Source organism: Sordaria macrospora, chromosome 1, assembly GCF_033870435.1.
Source record: "Sordaria macrospora chromosome 1, complete sequence".
Lineage (NCBI taxonomy): Eukaryota > Fungi > Ascomycota > Sordariomycetes > Sordariales > Sordariaceae > Sordaria > Sordaria macrospora.
In genome coordinates, this window is record NC_089371.1 from 8,990,690 (window position 1) to 9,007,369 (window position 16,680).

Below are 16,680 nucleotides of genomic sequence, written 5' to 3' on the forward strand. Positions count from 1 at the left end.
GGTGGCGTTTGAGGCTGAACTGCGCTAAGTAAACGATAAGCTATGTTATTGATACCCGTCGATAGCTTCTCAGGATATAGGTATCACATGCCTTTAGCTCGGAGGCCTCGAGGTCGGTACCTGGTGCATCCACAAACTTGACATTGCAAGTACAGGCCTCCTAGCTAGTTTAGTATGAACTTGCTCTCAGAATGGATTGAGGTCCGGAACAGTGAAGGGGCGCGGATATCCGAGCAAGAGCGTTCATGTGCATGTGTTCTTCCTTTGCCGTGTAAGTGGAAACGGCGTAATCGTTGCGGATGATTTTGGACTCTTTAAGACCAACCGTGTCGGCCTTGATATAATCAGATCCAGTCATCCCAGCTGTTCCCATACTCTTCCCTTTTCAAGACTTCTGCTCGAGACCACTTCAATATCTTTCTCTTTCCACCTTACCATCCACATCCTACCCAACACACTCGCCAGGTCTTCCTTTCTCCCCATAATCACAATGCCACTCGACAAGAAAACAGACCTCGACATATCCGACACCTCTCTCTACCGTGTCATCGTCGACAAAGCCGCCGACACAACTCGCATTCTGGTCGCTTACCGGTCCATAACCTTACTCCCCTCCCACCTCTCCGGCGCGGGTATAGTCCCGCCAGAGGGCTCCGTCCGTCTCCCGCTCGCCATCGCCGGGGCATACACAACCAAACACATCCGTCTGCACGTCGAGAACCTCTACCTCGTGGCAGGCAGCACCTTTGAGTTCCCTGGCAAGACGGTTATCATCACCGCCAACCGGGTAGTTCTGTTCTCGTCGACTGCAGTCACTGCAGGTGCAGGTGACAATGTCATCTTCGACTGCACGGGCGCCAGCGGGGCGAGTGTTACGGCCGTCGGCACCGCTGGCAACAACGGAGAAAAAGGCAAAGAGGACCACAGATATGAGATGTACGCTATGTCGGGCATCACGGAGACGATTTTCAGACCCAGCGCCAAACCCACGGGCGGCGGCAACGGGACCAACGGCGGGGACTGTAGCAGCAGTGGACAGCCCGCTGGGACGTTTGTTCTCAATGCTAGGTCTGTCACGCTGCTTCCGTACGACGGCCAGAATCCCAATCGCCACTTGGAAATCGTGATCAAGAGTGCTGGAGGGTCTGGCGGGCGGGGTGGTAATGGAGGGGCTGGCGGAAGTGGCGGCAACGGAGCTATTGTCCCGTCGGAAGAGACCGTGAAGCATTATGGTTCAGTCAGCACAGAGAAGGGCGCGAGTGTTGACGGCGCCACGGGCGGAAATGGAGGGTCAGGTGGGAAAGGAGCAAACGGTGGCGCCGGAGGTCTCATTCTCAGCCTTGTTGGACCGTCGGCCGGGCAACTGGAGGATGCTAACTCCGGAGCATCACTTGTCAAGAAGGATGTCAGTGGAGGGAAAGGAGGCGAGGGCGGTAGTGGTGGTGCAAGAGGAAGTGGTGGAAACGGCGGTAGCGTCAGAAACCAGGAAAACGGCAAGAAAGGCAGCGATGGCGGGGAAGGCCAGCACGGAGCCAACGGACAGCCAGGGGCGGACGGGCATGTCGTCGGTCAGGTTGTCGGTGACAAAGGTGCTGAGCTTCTCCAGTACGAAAAGGCCTTGGCTGAAGAATGTCGGGCCGAAACCCTGGACGTGGTCCAACTGACCATGACGATGGAGCGCCTCATGTTCGAGTATTCTATTCTCCTCAGTGGGTATGCTGTCACTCCCGACAACACGGAAGACACCGCAACGCTGGAACCGTTGAAAAAAGCATTTCAAGAGACCTTTGACTGGTTGATGTGCTGCTTCGACGATATTCTCAGCCTGTCGAACCAGGGCTCTTCATACGCTTTGCCTGATGCCCATGGATCAGCGCCATACGCAACCAGTGCGGCATATCAGGAATTTCTGGCTTACCAGAAAAAGGGCTGGAAAAACTCCGTGGACATCCGATCCGGGTTCCTGCAAGTCTTTGTGGCCTTTTGTTCTCGTTGCTCGACTCCTCAGGAGCGAGATCTCTATGGCCAAGACGTCAAGTTTATCTCTCAACCGAACATCCACCTCACCACGGTGGGCGAGGCACTCACAGCCCTCGAATCCATTGAGGGATCTTATAAGGAATGCCTGAATGAAATTGGGAAAGCCATTGGCCAGAAGGAGGCCAGGAGCAAGTCAGAAGCCCAACTCACCGATGCTGTGAACGATGCTCAAAAGACCATCGACGCCCTTCAGAAGTCCACAGCTAGTGGATACGAGGCTGTTAAATCCGCCCGCGATGCCGTCCAGGAAGCTCGCAAGACTGTGCAACAATCCGTTGAGAAGCTGTGGAATGCACACAAGTGGGACATTTCATCTGATTTGGGTCCCGTGTTGGAAGCCATCGGCACGGTCTGCCTCTTCGCCCACCCAGGCGTCGGAACCGCTTTCAAACTCGGCGGTGCCCTGACGATCGGTATGGGTCTAAACAAACTGGGTTCCAGCATATCTACACCACAAGGAGCCGTATCCAAGGATGCGTTGCACGGCAAAGTGCTGGTGGTAGAGAACACTCTTGTCTCGACCGCCCTCAAGGAGGACATTACCCAAAAGACCGCCTCGTTGCAGCAGCTCTCTGGCATTGATAAAGAGTACGTCAACTCGGTGATGGTGAACCGCAAAAACTTTGAGGAGTTGGTCAACACCTACTTCGTGGACGCTTCTCAACACGGCGTCACACCAGAGGAGGTGAAACAAGCCCGCAAAGATTTCGACTTCTACATGGAAGTGGTGCAGAAATTCCACGCAGCCGTCACCTCGTACAACGACACCTTCACCTCGCTCGCGCAGGCAGCGGCCACCAAAGCGCAAGCCGAGCACGGGAAAGCGAAGCTGCAAGTGACCAACTTCTCCGCCGACATTCCCGCGCTCGATCTCTTGACCACGCTGTACAGCTCGCTCCATCACGCCGCCAAGCTCGAGACTCTGCGCATTCTGTTTGACGCTTCCAGGGCAGCTAGCTGCGTCTTCTTGCGCCGATGCGACCTCCTCCGCCAGCTGTTCCCTCTCGGAAGCTGGTCCAACGTCAGCGCCAAGCTCTTGCGCGACGCAACTGTCCCGGCCTTGTGCCGTCAAGTGGCCGACTACCAGAGTTCCTTCAACACCAAGCCCCCTATTCACATCGGGGGAAGGACCATCTCCATCTCCAAAACGGGCCCGCACAAAGACCTTGTCGAGCGGTTCCGCGACACTAGACGTCTGAGCTTGTTTCTAGATGACGCCTCCGCCACGGGAGCCTATGACTTCGACATCAACTGGTACGACATCCGCCTCGAAGACCTCCAGATCTACTTCCACGGAGCGAAGAACACGCGGGCACAGCCGAACGTCGACACGCGGATCATCGACGTGGAGGTGCAGCTCGGCGGGGTGTTCTTCGTGCACGACGAGAAGTATCGCCAGTACACGTTCGAGGTGCCACAGACGGACGTGACGTTCGAGTACAAGTACGGTGACGAGGCGGGCAGGGAGGACCTGGAGCCCAAGTCCAAGGGCGGGATCAACAGCGCGTTAACCAAGTTCAGCTTTGCGCTGGGACAGGTCCATGACGTGAGTCTGGATTTCAAGACGCCGGTGAGGAGTCCGTATATGCATTATGTGTTTACTGTCGGGGACCATGTCGATGTTAAGGACGTGGATGAGATTGAGATCAAGATGGACTTGAGAGTGAGGACGGGTCAGAGGCCGAAGGGGTTCAAGGTTGGGTCGGTGGTTGTTACGCCGTCGGCGTTTTCTGTGCTTGGTTGACCATCGCGTTGGATTTTTGAGTATGGAAATCGGTAGATAGCAGAGCGGAATGACAATAGGCAGGTTCAAATTACGTGAACCGAAAATTGTGTCAAAGTGAAGTTCAACTGTCGGTGATGTTTATAGTTGACGTTGGCTGCTGCTCCAGCGGCAGTGACAGATCAAGTCCCCGCCAAGTGCCAGGAGACCGTCTGCCAGCCGTCAACCTTCCCTGACCGGGCCCACCTTTTACTTCCTCTAACAATGCACCCAATCACATCCCGCCAGTCGTTTTTCTTTGCACGCCTTCATACATTTCCCAGCGTATTTCACCCCATTCATTCATCCTCTCACCCAATCCTCCCTCCACTTCTCACCATTTCCTGGCTTCATCATCACCAAGTCAACAACCTCGCCACATATTTTCAAAATGTCACGCAAAAGAAAAGCCGACTCGGGCGAAGTCCTCAAAATTGGAAACAAAACCATCTCCCTCGAAGGTTACCTCACCAAGAAACCAAAGACTACCACTCCTTCAACATCAACATCAGACAACAACACCCCAGCCCCAACAAGCAAAAATGATTCTTCGATAACAACAAACTCCAAGGAGTTTAAACCCTCCCGTCCTCTCACCGGAGACCCATCTCTGTTCCCCACCCGCCGCACCCTCCCGCTCTACCTCTACCAAGACCGGATCCGCTCCATCCTCTCCAAGAAGGATGTGCTAGTACTAGTGGGTGAAACTGGTTCGGGTAAGTCCACCCAGGTACCGCAGTTTCTCTACCAAGAACGCTGGTGTCAGCGACGGAGAGTCAAGGTCAAGACCAAGGTAGTGGATAAGGATGGGAATGAGATCATGGAAGAAGGAGGGAAACCAAAGACGAGGGAGGAGACGGTTAATGTTGGTGGAGTCATTGCTATTACCCAGCCCAGAAGGGTCGCTGCTACCACTCTTGCGGGGCGTGTGGCTAAGGAGTGCGGGACGCCGTTGGATACGAGTGGGAATGGTGGCAGAGGGTATAAAGGAAGGGGGCCGAAAGGGAAGGATGTGAAGGGCCCAAAGGGTGGGAAGGATGGGGAGGAGTGGGATGAGGAAAAGGATGTGGTTGAGGAGATGGGGAAGAATGGAGGAGATGATGAGGAGGTGATTGAAGCTAATGGGAACGAGAAGAAGGACAAGAAAGAGCAGGAGAAGGGACTGGTTGGTTATTCAGTCCGTTTCGACCACCGAGTACCGCCGGGAACGAAGATCAAGTACGTTACGGAAGGTATGTTGCTGCAGGAACTGCTGAGGGACCCGCATCTACGACAGTATTCGGCCATTATCGTGGACGAAATCCACGAGCGCAGCGTCGACGTCGATTTGTTGTCCGGTTTCCTCAAGCAGATTGTCACGGGCGACAAGGCCGGCCGTGGAGGGATCCCGCTCAAGGTGGTGGTCATGAGTGCTACCGCCCAAGTGGAGCGCATCAAGAAGTTCTTTTCCAGCGACGACAGCCTCAAAAACGGAACATCAGGAGAGGAAGTCGAATACCTACAGATCGAAGGCCGCCAGTTCCCCGTCGAAGTCATCCATGAGCCCAAACCCGTTCCGGACATCCAAGAAGCCCTCATCAAAACGGTCTTCAAGATCCACACCCAAGAGCCGCTCTCCGATAAGCACGGCAAGAAAGACATCTTGTGCTTTTTGACAGGTCAAGAAGAAATCGAAGCCGCCCAGCGTCTGATCGAAGAATTCGCCGAGACTCTCGACCCCAAGGTGCCCAAAGTCAAGGTCTTCCCCCTCTTCGGCCAGCTCTCCATGGAAGCCCAACACGAAGCCTTCCAGCCTATCAAACACCCATTCACGCGCAAGATCGTGCTGGCGACCAATATCGCCGAAACCTCCGTCACCGTCCCCGGCGTGCGCTATGTCGTCGACTGCGGCAAGGCCAAAGTGAAGCAATACCGTCCCCGTCTGGGCATGGAATCTTTGCTGGCAAAACCCATCTCCAAGTCCTCCGCCATCCAACGAACGGGTCGTGCCGGCCGTGAAGGGCCCGGTAAATGCTTCCGCCTGTACACAGCCGAGACGTTCTCTACCCTCCAAAAGACGGACCTCCCCGAGATTCTGCGGACGGACGTCCTAGGTGCAATCCTCACGATGAAAGCCCGCGGCATCGACGACGTGCTCGCCTTCCCGCTTATGGACCGGCCGGAAATTGAAGCCGTCGAAAACGCTCTCGTGCACTTACACGTCCTAGGCGCACTAGATGACGAGGGGCGCATCACGGAAATGGGCCGCAAAATGGTCATGTTCCCCGTCACGGCGCCCTACGCGCGCGTGCTTTTGGCGGCTGCCGACCAGAAATACGATTGCCTGCTGGAAGCTATCGACATCATCAGTTGCATCACTGCCGGCGACGACATCTTCATGCAAGTCCGTTCCGAAGAGGACAAAGAATCCGTCGATGTCTACCGCAAGGAGTTACAACGTCGCGAAGGCGACCTAATCACTTACCTCAACACGATGCAACGATTCGTCTCTACACCGTCCTCCGACCGCGCCACCTTTTGCAAGCAGAGACGCATCAACGTGCGGAATATGCGTCAAGCGCTCAACATTCGCAAACAGTTGCGCTCCCTCTCCGTCAAGACGAAGATGCTCGAGGACGCACCACCCCCCGACTCGGAAGTGACGTACCAGCCCGTCTCGCCCGAGACGGCAGAGAGGATCCTCAAGGCTTTCCTGAGAGGGTTCGCAATGAAGACGGCGGTCTTGGCGCCGGATAGCAGTTATGTGACGGCGCATGGGAAACATGTCGTGGCTATTCACCCGAGCAGCTCGATGCATGGCGTTAAGAGGGAGGCCATCATGTTTTTGGAACATGTGTATACGCAGAAGAATTACGCGAAGAAGGTGAGTGCGATTCAGGCGGGGTGGATTGCTGAGGCTTTGGCTTGTTGATGTTGCAGACGGACGGGAATGAGATGTTCCTGCAAGGGAAGGGGAAGAAGGGAGGGGAGAGGAGAGGAGGTGATGGTCGTGTATATAAGGCTGTGGTAGAGACAGGGAAGATTGGTGGATGGGGAAACTTAGAATACGGATACCCTAGATTAGGAGGTGTTTAATGAATGGCTTTCATTTTCAAAAGGTGACCAAGTATGATTTGTTTACATCGTGATATCATCGTTGGTGTTGTGCCAGTCCACTGTCCAGGGGGCTCCAGCAGCACAGTGAATAAAAGTGGACCAAGACCCACTAATCTCCGGCCTTGGCACTTGTCATCAACTGCTGCCCTCCAACCGCGCAAATCCGGCATTGCCGCACTTGCCAGCCCGGAACTCTCTCGGCAACGCCATTCAACGCATCACCATCAACTTAAACTCCCGGGTTTCAATTTCGCCGTCACGCCTCCCTGCCACATTCCTTACTCAACCATCTAGATTCAGGTCTTTTCAGCTTGGCTTTTTCTGATCTTTTCAACATTTATCGCCCGCTCAGTCTCAACCCTCAACACCCCAACCAAGTCCCAAAAAAAGACACAAAGATGAACGCCCTCCGCCCCACCGCCCGCAGGCTAGCAGCAGCCCTCAACTCCTCCAAAGACCACGGCATGACCCCCGGCCCCATGGCCCTGCTGCCGCCCATTTATCTTTACCGGAGACTGTTGCGGGCCCACAGGAAACATCTCCCGCAGGAGATGAGACTTTTGGGAGACGAGTATGTGAAGGCCGAGTTTAGGGCGCATCGGAGCGTGGATAACCCGGCGCATTTGGTGAGTTTTTTCTCTCTTTTCTTTTGAATTTTCTTTGGGTGGAGGTCGTGGGTGAAAGATCCGGATGGGACGGGATGGGGAGAGGATGGGAAGGAGGAAGACGAAGATGGGGGTTGGGTTAAGAAGAAACCAGAAAGGGAAGGGGGAAAGGGGGGAAGGGGTGAGAAGGGCTTGGAAAGTGGGTGGGTCGGAAGAGAGAGGTGGGAAGTGAAGTGAAGGTGATACAGGAGGTGGTGGTGAAGGATGAAGTGCGCAACGCAACAAAAGGCACAGGAGAAAACGAAGATTGGATGGGCTGTGGATTGGGAACGCCCGGGAGTAGAATATGAGGGGGCTACGAAACGAGGAAGGAGGCTGGAAACCGTCTCGATTGAGGAGAGGAAGATGAGAGAGGGAATACGGCCTATGGGGAATGAAGGGATCTGGATGGCAGGGCATGTCGTTGAGCAGGTGAAAGGGCTGGATCTGGAGAAGCCAGGGCCAAAATCTTGTCGGAATGAGATAGCTGCTGTGGCAAGAGGAGGATAAAGGAGCGCGCTCGACAAATCAGAGCAATCTGGGTGGACAGAACGGGAGAAAGGGATGAAGAAACCACCTTGGCGAATCTGGACCGTAGTGCAGGAGTGGGAGAAGGGCTGTTATTTGACAGGACAGGACGCAAATTCTCTTCAAGAGCATCGACTAACACAGACAACCCATCTCACAGATCGGCTTCCTAACAGAGTGGCAACTCTACGCTCAAAAGATTGAAGGAAACTCGTGGGTGGGCGAGAAGTTGGATAAGGGCAAGGTTGAGAAGATGAGTGGTGCGTATTTTTCCCCTTTTCTGTTGCCTTTTCTTCTTTCTTCTTCTCTACTGGTTCTTCCCCCACCCTTCTTGATGCCCATCAACTAACAAAACCAAACACAACACAGACGAGCAAATCGGCCAACTATACGAGCTCATGCAAGCCATCCAAAAGCGCGGAACAGAAGGAGATCTTCAGGACGGTGACGGTGGAGAGTCCGGGCAGAACCAGTCGTAATATGATCCTTGTACAAATGAAAGCTTTTGTGTTTTGATAAGTGTAATGTGTATGTTTCTGTTAAGCAAAGATGGCCTACGACCACCTTACAGGTATAGCGGCTCAGCGGTTTGTGATAAATCCAGGTGAGTAAAATGCAAGGCATATATGCGAAGAGAAACCAAGAGATGGGGACGACCCCAGGGGGAAGAAAAGGGGGTGGGGAGGTGTTTCGCGAAGCTCTCGGGCATCATGGGACGCGAACAAATGAACGAATGAACAAAAGGAACGAAGGAATCACAATCCTCGATAGACGAAAAGCCGCGTGGAAGTAAGTAGCATCTCTGGACGGCTTGGTGAAGTACAGTATAATGCTGCTTCATTTATTATCTACCTCTGATCTACCTCAGTTTGGTACACCTGGTATTTTCGACGAGATCCAAGCCCAATTTGTGTCCCAAAAACCTCCTTAGGAAACCGTATTGAGAGGATTAGGTGGGTATGGGGATATACCTACGAAAGATTAATCGAAAGTGCATAATCGAGATTCCAACATCGGCATATTCAACATCGCCATCGGCATATTCAACTTAGATACGAGGCGTTGATAATAGAGCAAAAATAAACATGAAAACGCCCAGGAGAGTTGACCCTAGGTCTCGAGCTGACAATGTACACGTAGAGGTAGGTAGGTGTCTAGAGGTACCTAGTAACCCCCTCTTCCCCTCCATGTCCCAAACCTCTCCCTCTCCCTCTCCCTCTCCCTCTCCCTCTCCCTCTCCCTCCACCTCCTCATCACCAAGACCACAATGAAAAACAACTTCCTGCAAAAGAAAAAAAAAGAAAGTGTTAGTCCACCCTCATCCATTGAATCCAGCACATCATCAGAAATCAATTCATAACTTGCATCATCATCACCATCTCCTCCCGTCCCATTTGAACCCCCCTCCTCCCCTCCTCCTCCTTCGTCTTCCACACCCCCTCCGCCAGCTCCAAATCCTCCCTATTCTGCCTGGTCTCCCTCATCATCTCCATGTAACCTCTTTCTAAATCACCTACCACCTCCCTCACTTCCCCCTTGGCATTCAGCCAATTCCGCACGTTTAGTTTGGTTGCCGTCTCGCGGTGGCTTTGCGCTGTGCAGCCCGCAAAACAGCCGCCTACTCCCTTCGCCCTGACGCTCTCAAAAAACCTAGGGTCACCGGCCTTGATGGTTTTGATGCGCTTGGCGGCTTCGACGGAGTAATCGTGGCTGGCGGTATGGATGCTCGTGACCATGTCCTTGAAGACGATGGAGAGTTTTAAGGCTTCACGCAGACGACCTAAGTTGTAAACGGCTTCGGCATGGTGGGCGAGGCAGACGAGGGTATGGGAGTGGGTTTTGCCGTATTTTTTGGAGGCGAGAGAGAGGACGTGGCGGCGGACAAGGAGCGGGCAGGGGAGGTTGGGAATGGGGTTTTGGGGTTGAGGTTGTTGCGTTTTTAGTTCGAGCTGCTGCTGTTGTTGTCGGGGAATAAGAAGGGGGAGTTTGGCCAAGTAATCCTCAGCCATTGAGGTTATTTGGTCATCGTCGCCGTAAATATCTCTGAGTTCCTGGTAGTGGGCCCACAAGAGGTCGGTCTTTTCCTGAAGGGAGAGCGTGGTGGAAGAGAGGATGTCCTTGCGGTACGCGTCTTGTTTGTGAAGGAACGTTTCTTCATCGACGAGCTTGTGTTTCTTGCGGTACTCCGCCTTCTTCATCGCAATCTCCTTATCCTGCTGATCTTGTTCTTCCGTGGTCATGTTCGCCGTGGCCTCAGGATTTTGGGCCCTCTTTATCTGGTACTCTGTCTCGATTATCAAGTCGCCGCAGGGTTGGAAATATTCATGGTGAGATTTGATGCCGCTTTCCCAGGTCATCTTGTCGGCCTTTTTGAGGGCTTCGAGTCGACCTTCGGGGTCTCCAGCGAGCAAAAAGAGATCGGCTAGGCGGCGGAGGGCGAGGATCACATGTTGGCAGTATTCTCCCGCTTCTTTGGGCGTAATATATTCTTCAGAGTCAGTCTCAAGTTCCTTCCCGTCTTCTTCTCGGACGTATCTGAGCCTGTCCTTTTTGAAGCAAATGTATCTCCATCGCTCGTAGGCTTCCAGGCGCACCATGTGGGCCTTGTGCCATTCTTGACGATTGACGTAAAAATGCCCTAGTTGGTCTATGGCGTTGATGGCGCGTCCTTCGTCCAGCCAGCCAACCATCTTATATCGTTTAATAGAGGAGATGAGAAACTTCTCTGCTTCTTCCCAGTTGCCAACATCTTCATTGGCGCGGGCCCAGAGCTTGTCATAATAAGCTTCACGGTACAGATCACCGATGGCTGTCGGAGGTGCGTGTTCGTTGAGTGCGAGGCCGTGGGGTATGAGCTTGGTCCGGTAGCTGAACTCTTCTGGACGAGGCGATTCAGGTATTGACTCGAACAGAATGCATCGAGCAGAAAGCGCGTAGGATTCCTTCTCGGTGAATCCATATTGGTCTCTGGCTGATGTATCCAGTCTGTCTCTGGCCCAGGAGTGAACTAACACGTGCATGGACAGCGACCGATGTCGGTCTATCCTCACGAGAGAAAACTGTTTGAGGATGTTTGCACCGCGGCGGAACCAAGTCGGATCCCACTTTCGGTCCTCGTCGAGCTCAATAATGACGTTAGCGTTGCGGTCGGTGTCTCCACCGAGTTGGTCATCAATGGATATTTGTGATTCTCCAGCTTCCTTCTCGAGCATCTCGCCTCGCCAGTTGGCCGCTCTCATGATCATCTCTTCAGGTATGTTATCGTAGTGATAGAAACAGATGATGTTGAGGATTTTCATGGCTGTTTCGTAGTCGCGTGCGTGTTGGTCTTCGTTGATCCTTCGGGATTGTCTGCGGAGGGCCAGATACGACATGTCAAAGGTGGCATATACTGCCGGATCACCTTCCATGTCTATGCCTGTTGTTGACTCCTGTCTCTCCCTCAACAATCTGTCTCGCCTTTTTCGGAACTCTGTGAGATAGTCTTCAATGTTGCGCTCTGTCATGTGGATGTTGGCACCGGCTTGGTCAATTGCCAATGGCAGGCATCCCAGCTCCTTGACTAGAGCCGTACACTGCTGTCGCTCTTCCGGATCCACGATTGTGCGGTGGAGAGTTTTGATGAAGAAGGTTGTGGCTTCATTGTCGTCCATCTCCCGGACTTCTGAGACATGCTCTGGACCTAGCCTTTGTAGAAGTGTGTTGGTTCTGCTGGAATACAGCAGATTACCTCTGTTAGGGGTAATCTTGTTGTACTGCCCATATTCGTCGCCCTTGTGAGCGTAATTGTCGAAAATGAGAAGCCATTTGCCACTGGAGGCATTCATCCAATGCAGGACAACAGCCTGAGATTCTTCGGCTTTATCCGTTTGTATCCCAAGTTGTAACGCAATGCTGTGGTAGCTTTGTTGCACCGTGTTTTTGTTGGTAGCATCAAGCCAAAAGACGTACTCAAACCTGCTTCCAAATCAGTGAGAGTCCAGGTAGATGTTGATGTTCAAGGCATGCTGTTACCTGTTTCCGTAAATCTCGGCAAACCTCAGGGCGATTTGGGTCTTTCCAATACCGCCCATGCCCCAGAGAAGATATTCCTGGTGTCGCTGGCTGCCCCCATCTGGGTTTGAAAGCAACGCTTTCACCATCTTCCTGAGAATGTCATCCCTTCCGGTGAAGAAGTTGCTAGACAATCCCATAGGACGAGCTTGTAGCGACATGGCTACCGCACTCTTTTCCAGCTGACCTGTACAAAAGTAAGTCTCCGAACGACAAGAGTCACTGGAAGTGCCTTGGTGCACTTACAGACCAAACCAATCCACGCCCCTTCTGTTTTCCTTTCTGCAAGTATTTGAGCAACCTTTTCGAACTGAGCTGCGACTTCAGGATGATCCATGTAGTCTTCTGTCATCTTCTTCAGCATCTTCATTTTCTTGTAGTCCGGCAGTTTAACCTCATTGGCCGCGCCGGGGACACTGAAGCGAAAGTATGTCTCGTTCCACGCGTCGAGGAATCTGGAAACGTCGATGTGCTTGGGATCAGGGTCCGTCAAACTTTCCTTCATCACTTTGGCCATTCGCAAGCCCCAAGTCACACCCTGGCCGAACCACCGACCAGATTTCCTGAGGGTCTTGTCCGCTTTGGTGCCGCACCCCAGGCTCAGAATACATCCCAGTTTGAGGTTTGGATCAAGTGATGTGCCTGCTTCGTTCAACACTTCAGTTATGGGGTTGTTGTATCCCAACGCGCCATCAAGAAATTCTTCCTGGACGTCACTGTCGCTGACCGTCATTGGAGCGAAGAAGGTTGGCGCCGCCGCAGTCGCTCTTGCTGCTTCCCAGATCTTGCAGTTGCTGTATTTCTTGTCCTTCGAAGCGTAGGTGCGAAAGCGTTGAGGAGCACTAATATTGGCGGAATTTACGGCGCAAACGAACACTTTGCCGGTAGTCGGCTCATCAGTCGGGTCGTACATGAGCTCGCTAGTATTTCGCTCTTGAACGAGCTTTTTGACTGCTGTTACGAGTGCCTCTGGTCCGTATTTTGCGCTGATTTCGAACTTCTTCTTGTTGCTCTTGTGAAAGATGACTTTTCCCAGGTCAAGATATTTTTCCAGGGCTTCTTCGGTGGACATGCGCAATCTACCGAGCAAGATTGCTACCAGTCTGTGGAAGGAGCCATGTCAGTCTCGGAAAGAAGGTCGTTTCTCTCAGATAGAAGATCTTTTTCGTGGGAAAGCTTTCCCATGAAGCGATTTAGAAAGCTAAACTTACCCTCCAGTACTGGTGCCGCCCATAATGTGGAAGTACTCGCATGGCTTCGGCAACTCCTTGAGATTTTCGAGTTTCTGCACCCTCTGCATGATCCCGTGAAGCATTACCACCTCTGAAATCCCACGAACCCCACCGCCATCTAGTGAGTTATGTTGTTAGCTTCGTCTCGTCGTATGAGGGCTATGAATTGATACATACCCAAAGACAGCAAGTTGACAGGGCCATCGATCCTCTGGTGTCTTTTCGGTTGGTAAACCATCTTGTCTCCTTCTTCCTCTTCCTTCCACTCTTTCTTCCAGCAAACCTAGTGGCAAGTCTCCAAAAACTCGACGCAGAGGGGTATCACAGTAAGTAAACAGTTAATCGAAACAGGTAAGTCATAAGCAGTATCGACACCGGTCAATCACCAAGTCATGCCAATGACCAGCCTGGGCATCGCAGCGGTTGAAGACCAGGCGAAGGGTGGGAAAAGCGCCAACACCATCTTTATATACCTAACCATATCCCACCGTCACATTCGGTGACATTGCTTTTTCTTCTCATTCCCGAGCTCCCAAGATTGGGCCTCGAATAACGGCCGCCCACATTCCATCCCCTGCCATGTCCTTGTATTGGTTGGGCGTTCAGCCTAGAGATCGACTTATTCTGAAATAATGGCATTTTTTCTGAAATTTCAGGGCCCGTGCACGAGTTCGTGCACTATCACTCATAGCTAGCTACAAGGCAGACTTGACTGACTTCAGGGGCTCTCCAGCGCTGGATCTTAGAGGATGCTGCTAGTGGGTCTTGAAAGGATGGAAAATGATCCCATTTTTTCGGAAATTTTCATGAAATTTCTGAAACGTTCTTCTTTCAGAAATTTCAGATAGATCGCTAGTTCAGCCTAACCCCTCTCCTACTCTTCCGCATGAGGGTGCCCCATCTGCAGATCCATATTGTAACCTGCCCGAGTTTGAGGGTGGTCGTCGAGCCGGTTAGAGCGACTGTATGATCCGCTAGCGCGACTGTGGGGGGAGGCCTTCGGATGTCCGGGAAATGTTGCTACCCGCCAAATCCTCTACAAAATAACTGTTAACGTGTGGCTGGTACTATGCTTTGTAACTACCTTGTACTACCTTGTAGTATAGAAGGCTGTTTGCTGCAATGCCCTAACTGGTTTATAATAATAGCATCAGTATAGAGATGCTACAGTGAACTATGCACTTGTAGCAGAGCGGAGCGGAAGCGGTAAAAAGTACGACAGCAGTGCTGAAGAAAGCAGCATAGTAGCAAAGATAATAGAGGGATGTTGTAAGAGAGGTCTTAGAGAGAACTCTGCTCTCAAGACAGAAGAGTACAGTAAACTCTGCACTATAGGAGTAGACTGTATTGTATTGCTTCAATTGTATTTGCTTGCTTGCTTAAGGATTGACTAACTAAAGAAGAGAAAATGTCTTTATATACACGAACGTTAAGTATCTAGAAGCTTCCAGAGTGTAGAAGCTTCTATAAGTTGATAGAAGTACTTGTAGGAGCACTATATCATGAAAGGAATGAAATGAATCTATAAGCTTTTGGTACATTATATGATAACAAATTAGTCTAGAAGAAATGCTGAACAAGTTAGAGAATCTTAGAATACAGTAGCAAGACCTCTGTATTTTAACACGTTCTGTGGGAGCTGTCACATGGACATTTGCCCATAGTTCTAGGTTAGGGTTGCCGAGGCTTAGCAGAGTCTCAATGCCTGACATCAGCCTCATAAATGCCCGGTGGCCGCAGGCTGCGAGGCTCAACCTCACTTTGGTCAGGCTCTCAGTGTGACGAACGGCAGTCTGATCTGCCTAAATGAGATAGCTGAAGGTAGTAACTATCAGAGTCGTTCGGTGAAGCCAAAGGGTTCACAACAAGTATGCTCGTAATACTGGTCTCGGTGATAATGGTCTATTGACTACTGTCGAACTATCTGACAATCTGAGTTCTCCCGTAGTCCCTTTATACCTGCTCGCCCTCTGCGAGATATCTGTCTCCGGATGCTCTTGTCGAGCCCCATAGGTCTATCTAATGTGTGGTGGCTCGCGATGCCCTCCTGGCTCACTGTGAGCCCTTCGTACTGGTGAGCCCGTGCGTGCGCCTTCCTGATCCGTTGGTCCTGTAGGGTAACACGGCCTTGCCCGTTTGGGTCTTGTTGTGCTACCAGTGCTGTGGTTGGCCCGTGTGTCCTCATAAGTTCGTAACACTCAGCTACCAGCATTGCTTACTCAAGCCTCTCTCGACGCCTTCAGGCTAGCGAGCCAACCATCAAACTGCCGACGACGCTAGTAAGCGAGATGAGGCAATCCCCAGTCATCACAGAAGCGATCACAGCAACCAAGCAAGAATCAGAGCGACTGAACGAGGATCGGCGCCAGAAGAAGGAAGTAGAATGGTTGAAAGCACTCAGGAAGATCCACATATATGAAGATTGCTATATAGATACCCTGAGGCCTCAAGCAACAAGGCTTGGTACGTACCTTAGTACGCACCAAACCTCTTTGGTATAAGAAGGCCTTGAAGCCCGGCCTGGATGGAAAAGCTTTAGAGGATTCAACAAGGCCTTCAGGACTAAAGTAGTTTATCAGCGGAATTGAACTACTGTTCCAAGCCCAGAACACTGCCCTTGTCACAGGAGCTGAGTGGACTAATTCCATAAAAGGAATAGTTCAATCAGCCTTTGTTAACGTGTGGCTAGTACTGTGTCTTGTAACTGCCTTATATTACCTTATAATATAGAAAGCTGATTGAACTATTCTTTCTACACAAAATTCCTATTAATCTGCTTGTCCTTCTAGATCTTTTTGGTAGTACGCTAGAAAATAATAAAAAAAATAAAAAGGAATAAAGACGACATAGAATATATTATATATCTTGCGAGAAGCCAATAACCCAAACCAGTCCCGATGCGCAGCCGATGGATATCATCCGTTCCTGAACATTACAACTAGACGGTCGGTAATTTGGTGGTAGCCAAAGTACGTTCTGGCCGTTATAAGTAATCCAAAACTCATCTTGTCCTAAGCAATAACCATAACTCTCTGAATTATTTAGTACAACTTGGCTTTCGGTAGTTTCTATAACTATTTTAATACGTCCAACGTTAGTATGTAGGTAGCGATTGGTAGGGTCAAACGAGATATCGGTTATCATAGTACTAGTAGGAATCGTCTGGAGGCAGCTCCCCGACGCCGGATCCCAGATCTTGATCGTTTGGTCCTCCGAACCGGACGCAAGCCGCTGGCCATCAGGTGAGAAGGCCACTGAGTAAACGCAATCGTCATGGCCTTCCAGGGTTTGGAGGCAGGCATTCCAATCCAATTCCACAGCCGGC

At 51.6% G+C, this 16,680-nt stretch overlaps 4 protein-coding genes across 4 annotated transcripts; 3 read left to right on the plus strand and 1 right to left on the minus strand.

Moving 5' to 3' along the window:
- Positions 1–490: 490 nt before the first annotated feature.
- On the plus strand, positions 491–3,949 carry SMAC4_04870 (uncharacterized protein; the record flags this gene model as incomplete). The annotated part of the gene is made up of 1 exon (XM_003347514.2): positions 491–3,949. One exon carries the CDS (start codon positions 491–493, stop codon positions 3,782–3,784), a length of 3,294 nt encoding a protein of 1,097 aa, XP_003347562.2. The 3' UTR covers positions 3,785–3,949.
- Positions 3,950–4,193: 244 nt separating this feature from the next.
- Positions 4,194–6,713, plus strand: SMAC4_04871 (uncharacterized protein; the record flags this gene model as incomplete). Its single annotated transcript, XM_003347515.1, has 1 exon — positions 4,194–6,713. The coding sequence occupies one exon, from the start codon at positions 4,194–4,196 to the stop codon at positions 6,711–6,713; it is 2,520 nt and encodes an 839-aa protein (XP_003347563.1).
- Positions 6,714–7,058: 345 nt separating this feature from the next.
- SMAC4_04872 (uncharacterized protein) lies at positions 7,059–8,675 on the plus strand. The gene is made up of 3 exons (XM_003347516.2): positions 7,059–7,524; positions 8,231–8,330; positions 8,440–8,675. The coding sequence occupies exons 1-3, from the start codon at positions 7,297–7,299 to the stop codon at positions 8,547–8,549; spliced, it is 438 nt and encodes a 145-aa protein (XP_003347564.1). The 5' UTR covers positions 7,059–7,296; the 3' UTR covers positions 8,550–8,675.
- A 744-nt stretch (positions 8,676–9,419) lies between these two features.
- On the minus strand, positions 9,420–13,593 carry SMAC4_04873 (uncharacterized protein; the record flags this gene model as incomplete). The annotated part of the gene is made up of 5 exons (XM_003347517.1): positions 9,420–12,027; positions 12,085–12,310; positions 12,370–13,226; positions 13,335–13,473; positions 13,533–13,593. The coding sequence occupies 5 exons, from the start codon at positions 13,591–13,593 to the stop codon at positions 9,420–9,422; spliced, it is 3,891 nt and encodes a 1,296-aa protein (XP_003347565.1).
- Positions 13,594–16,680: the final 3,087 nt, after the last annotated feature.

Coding starts and splice junctions, on each gene's coding strand:
- SMAC4_04872 (XM_003347516.2), top strand. CDS start 7,297: ATGAACGCCCTCCGCCCCACCGCCCGCAGGCTAGCAGCAGCCCTCAAC. Junction 7,525..8,230: donor TGGATAACCCGGCGCATTTG/GTGAGTTTTTTC, acceptor CCCATCTCACAG/ATCGGCTTCCTAACAGAGTG. Junction 8,331..8,439: donor CAAGGTTGAGAAGATGAGTG/GTGCGTATTTTT, acceptor AACACAACACAG/ACGAGCAAATCGGCCAACTA.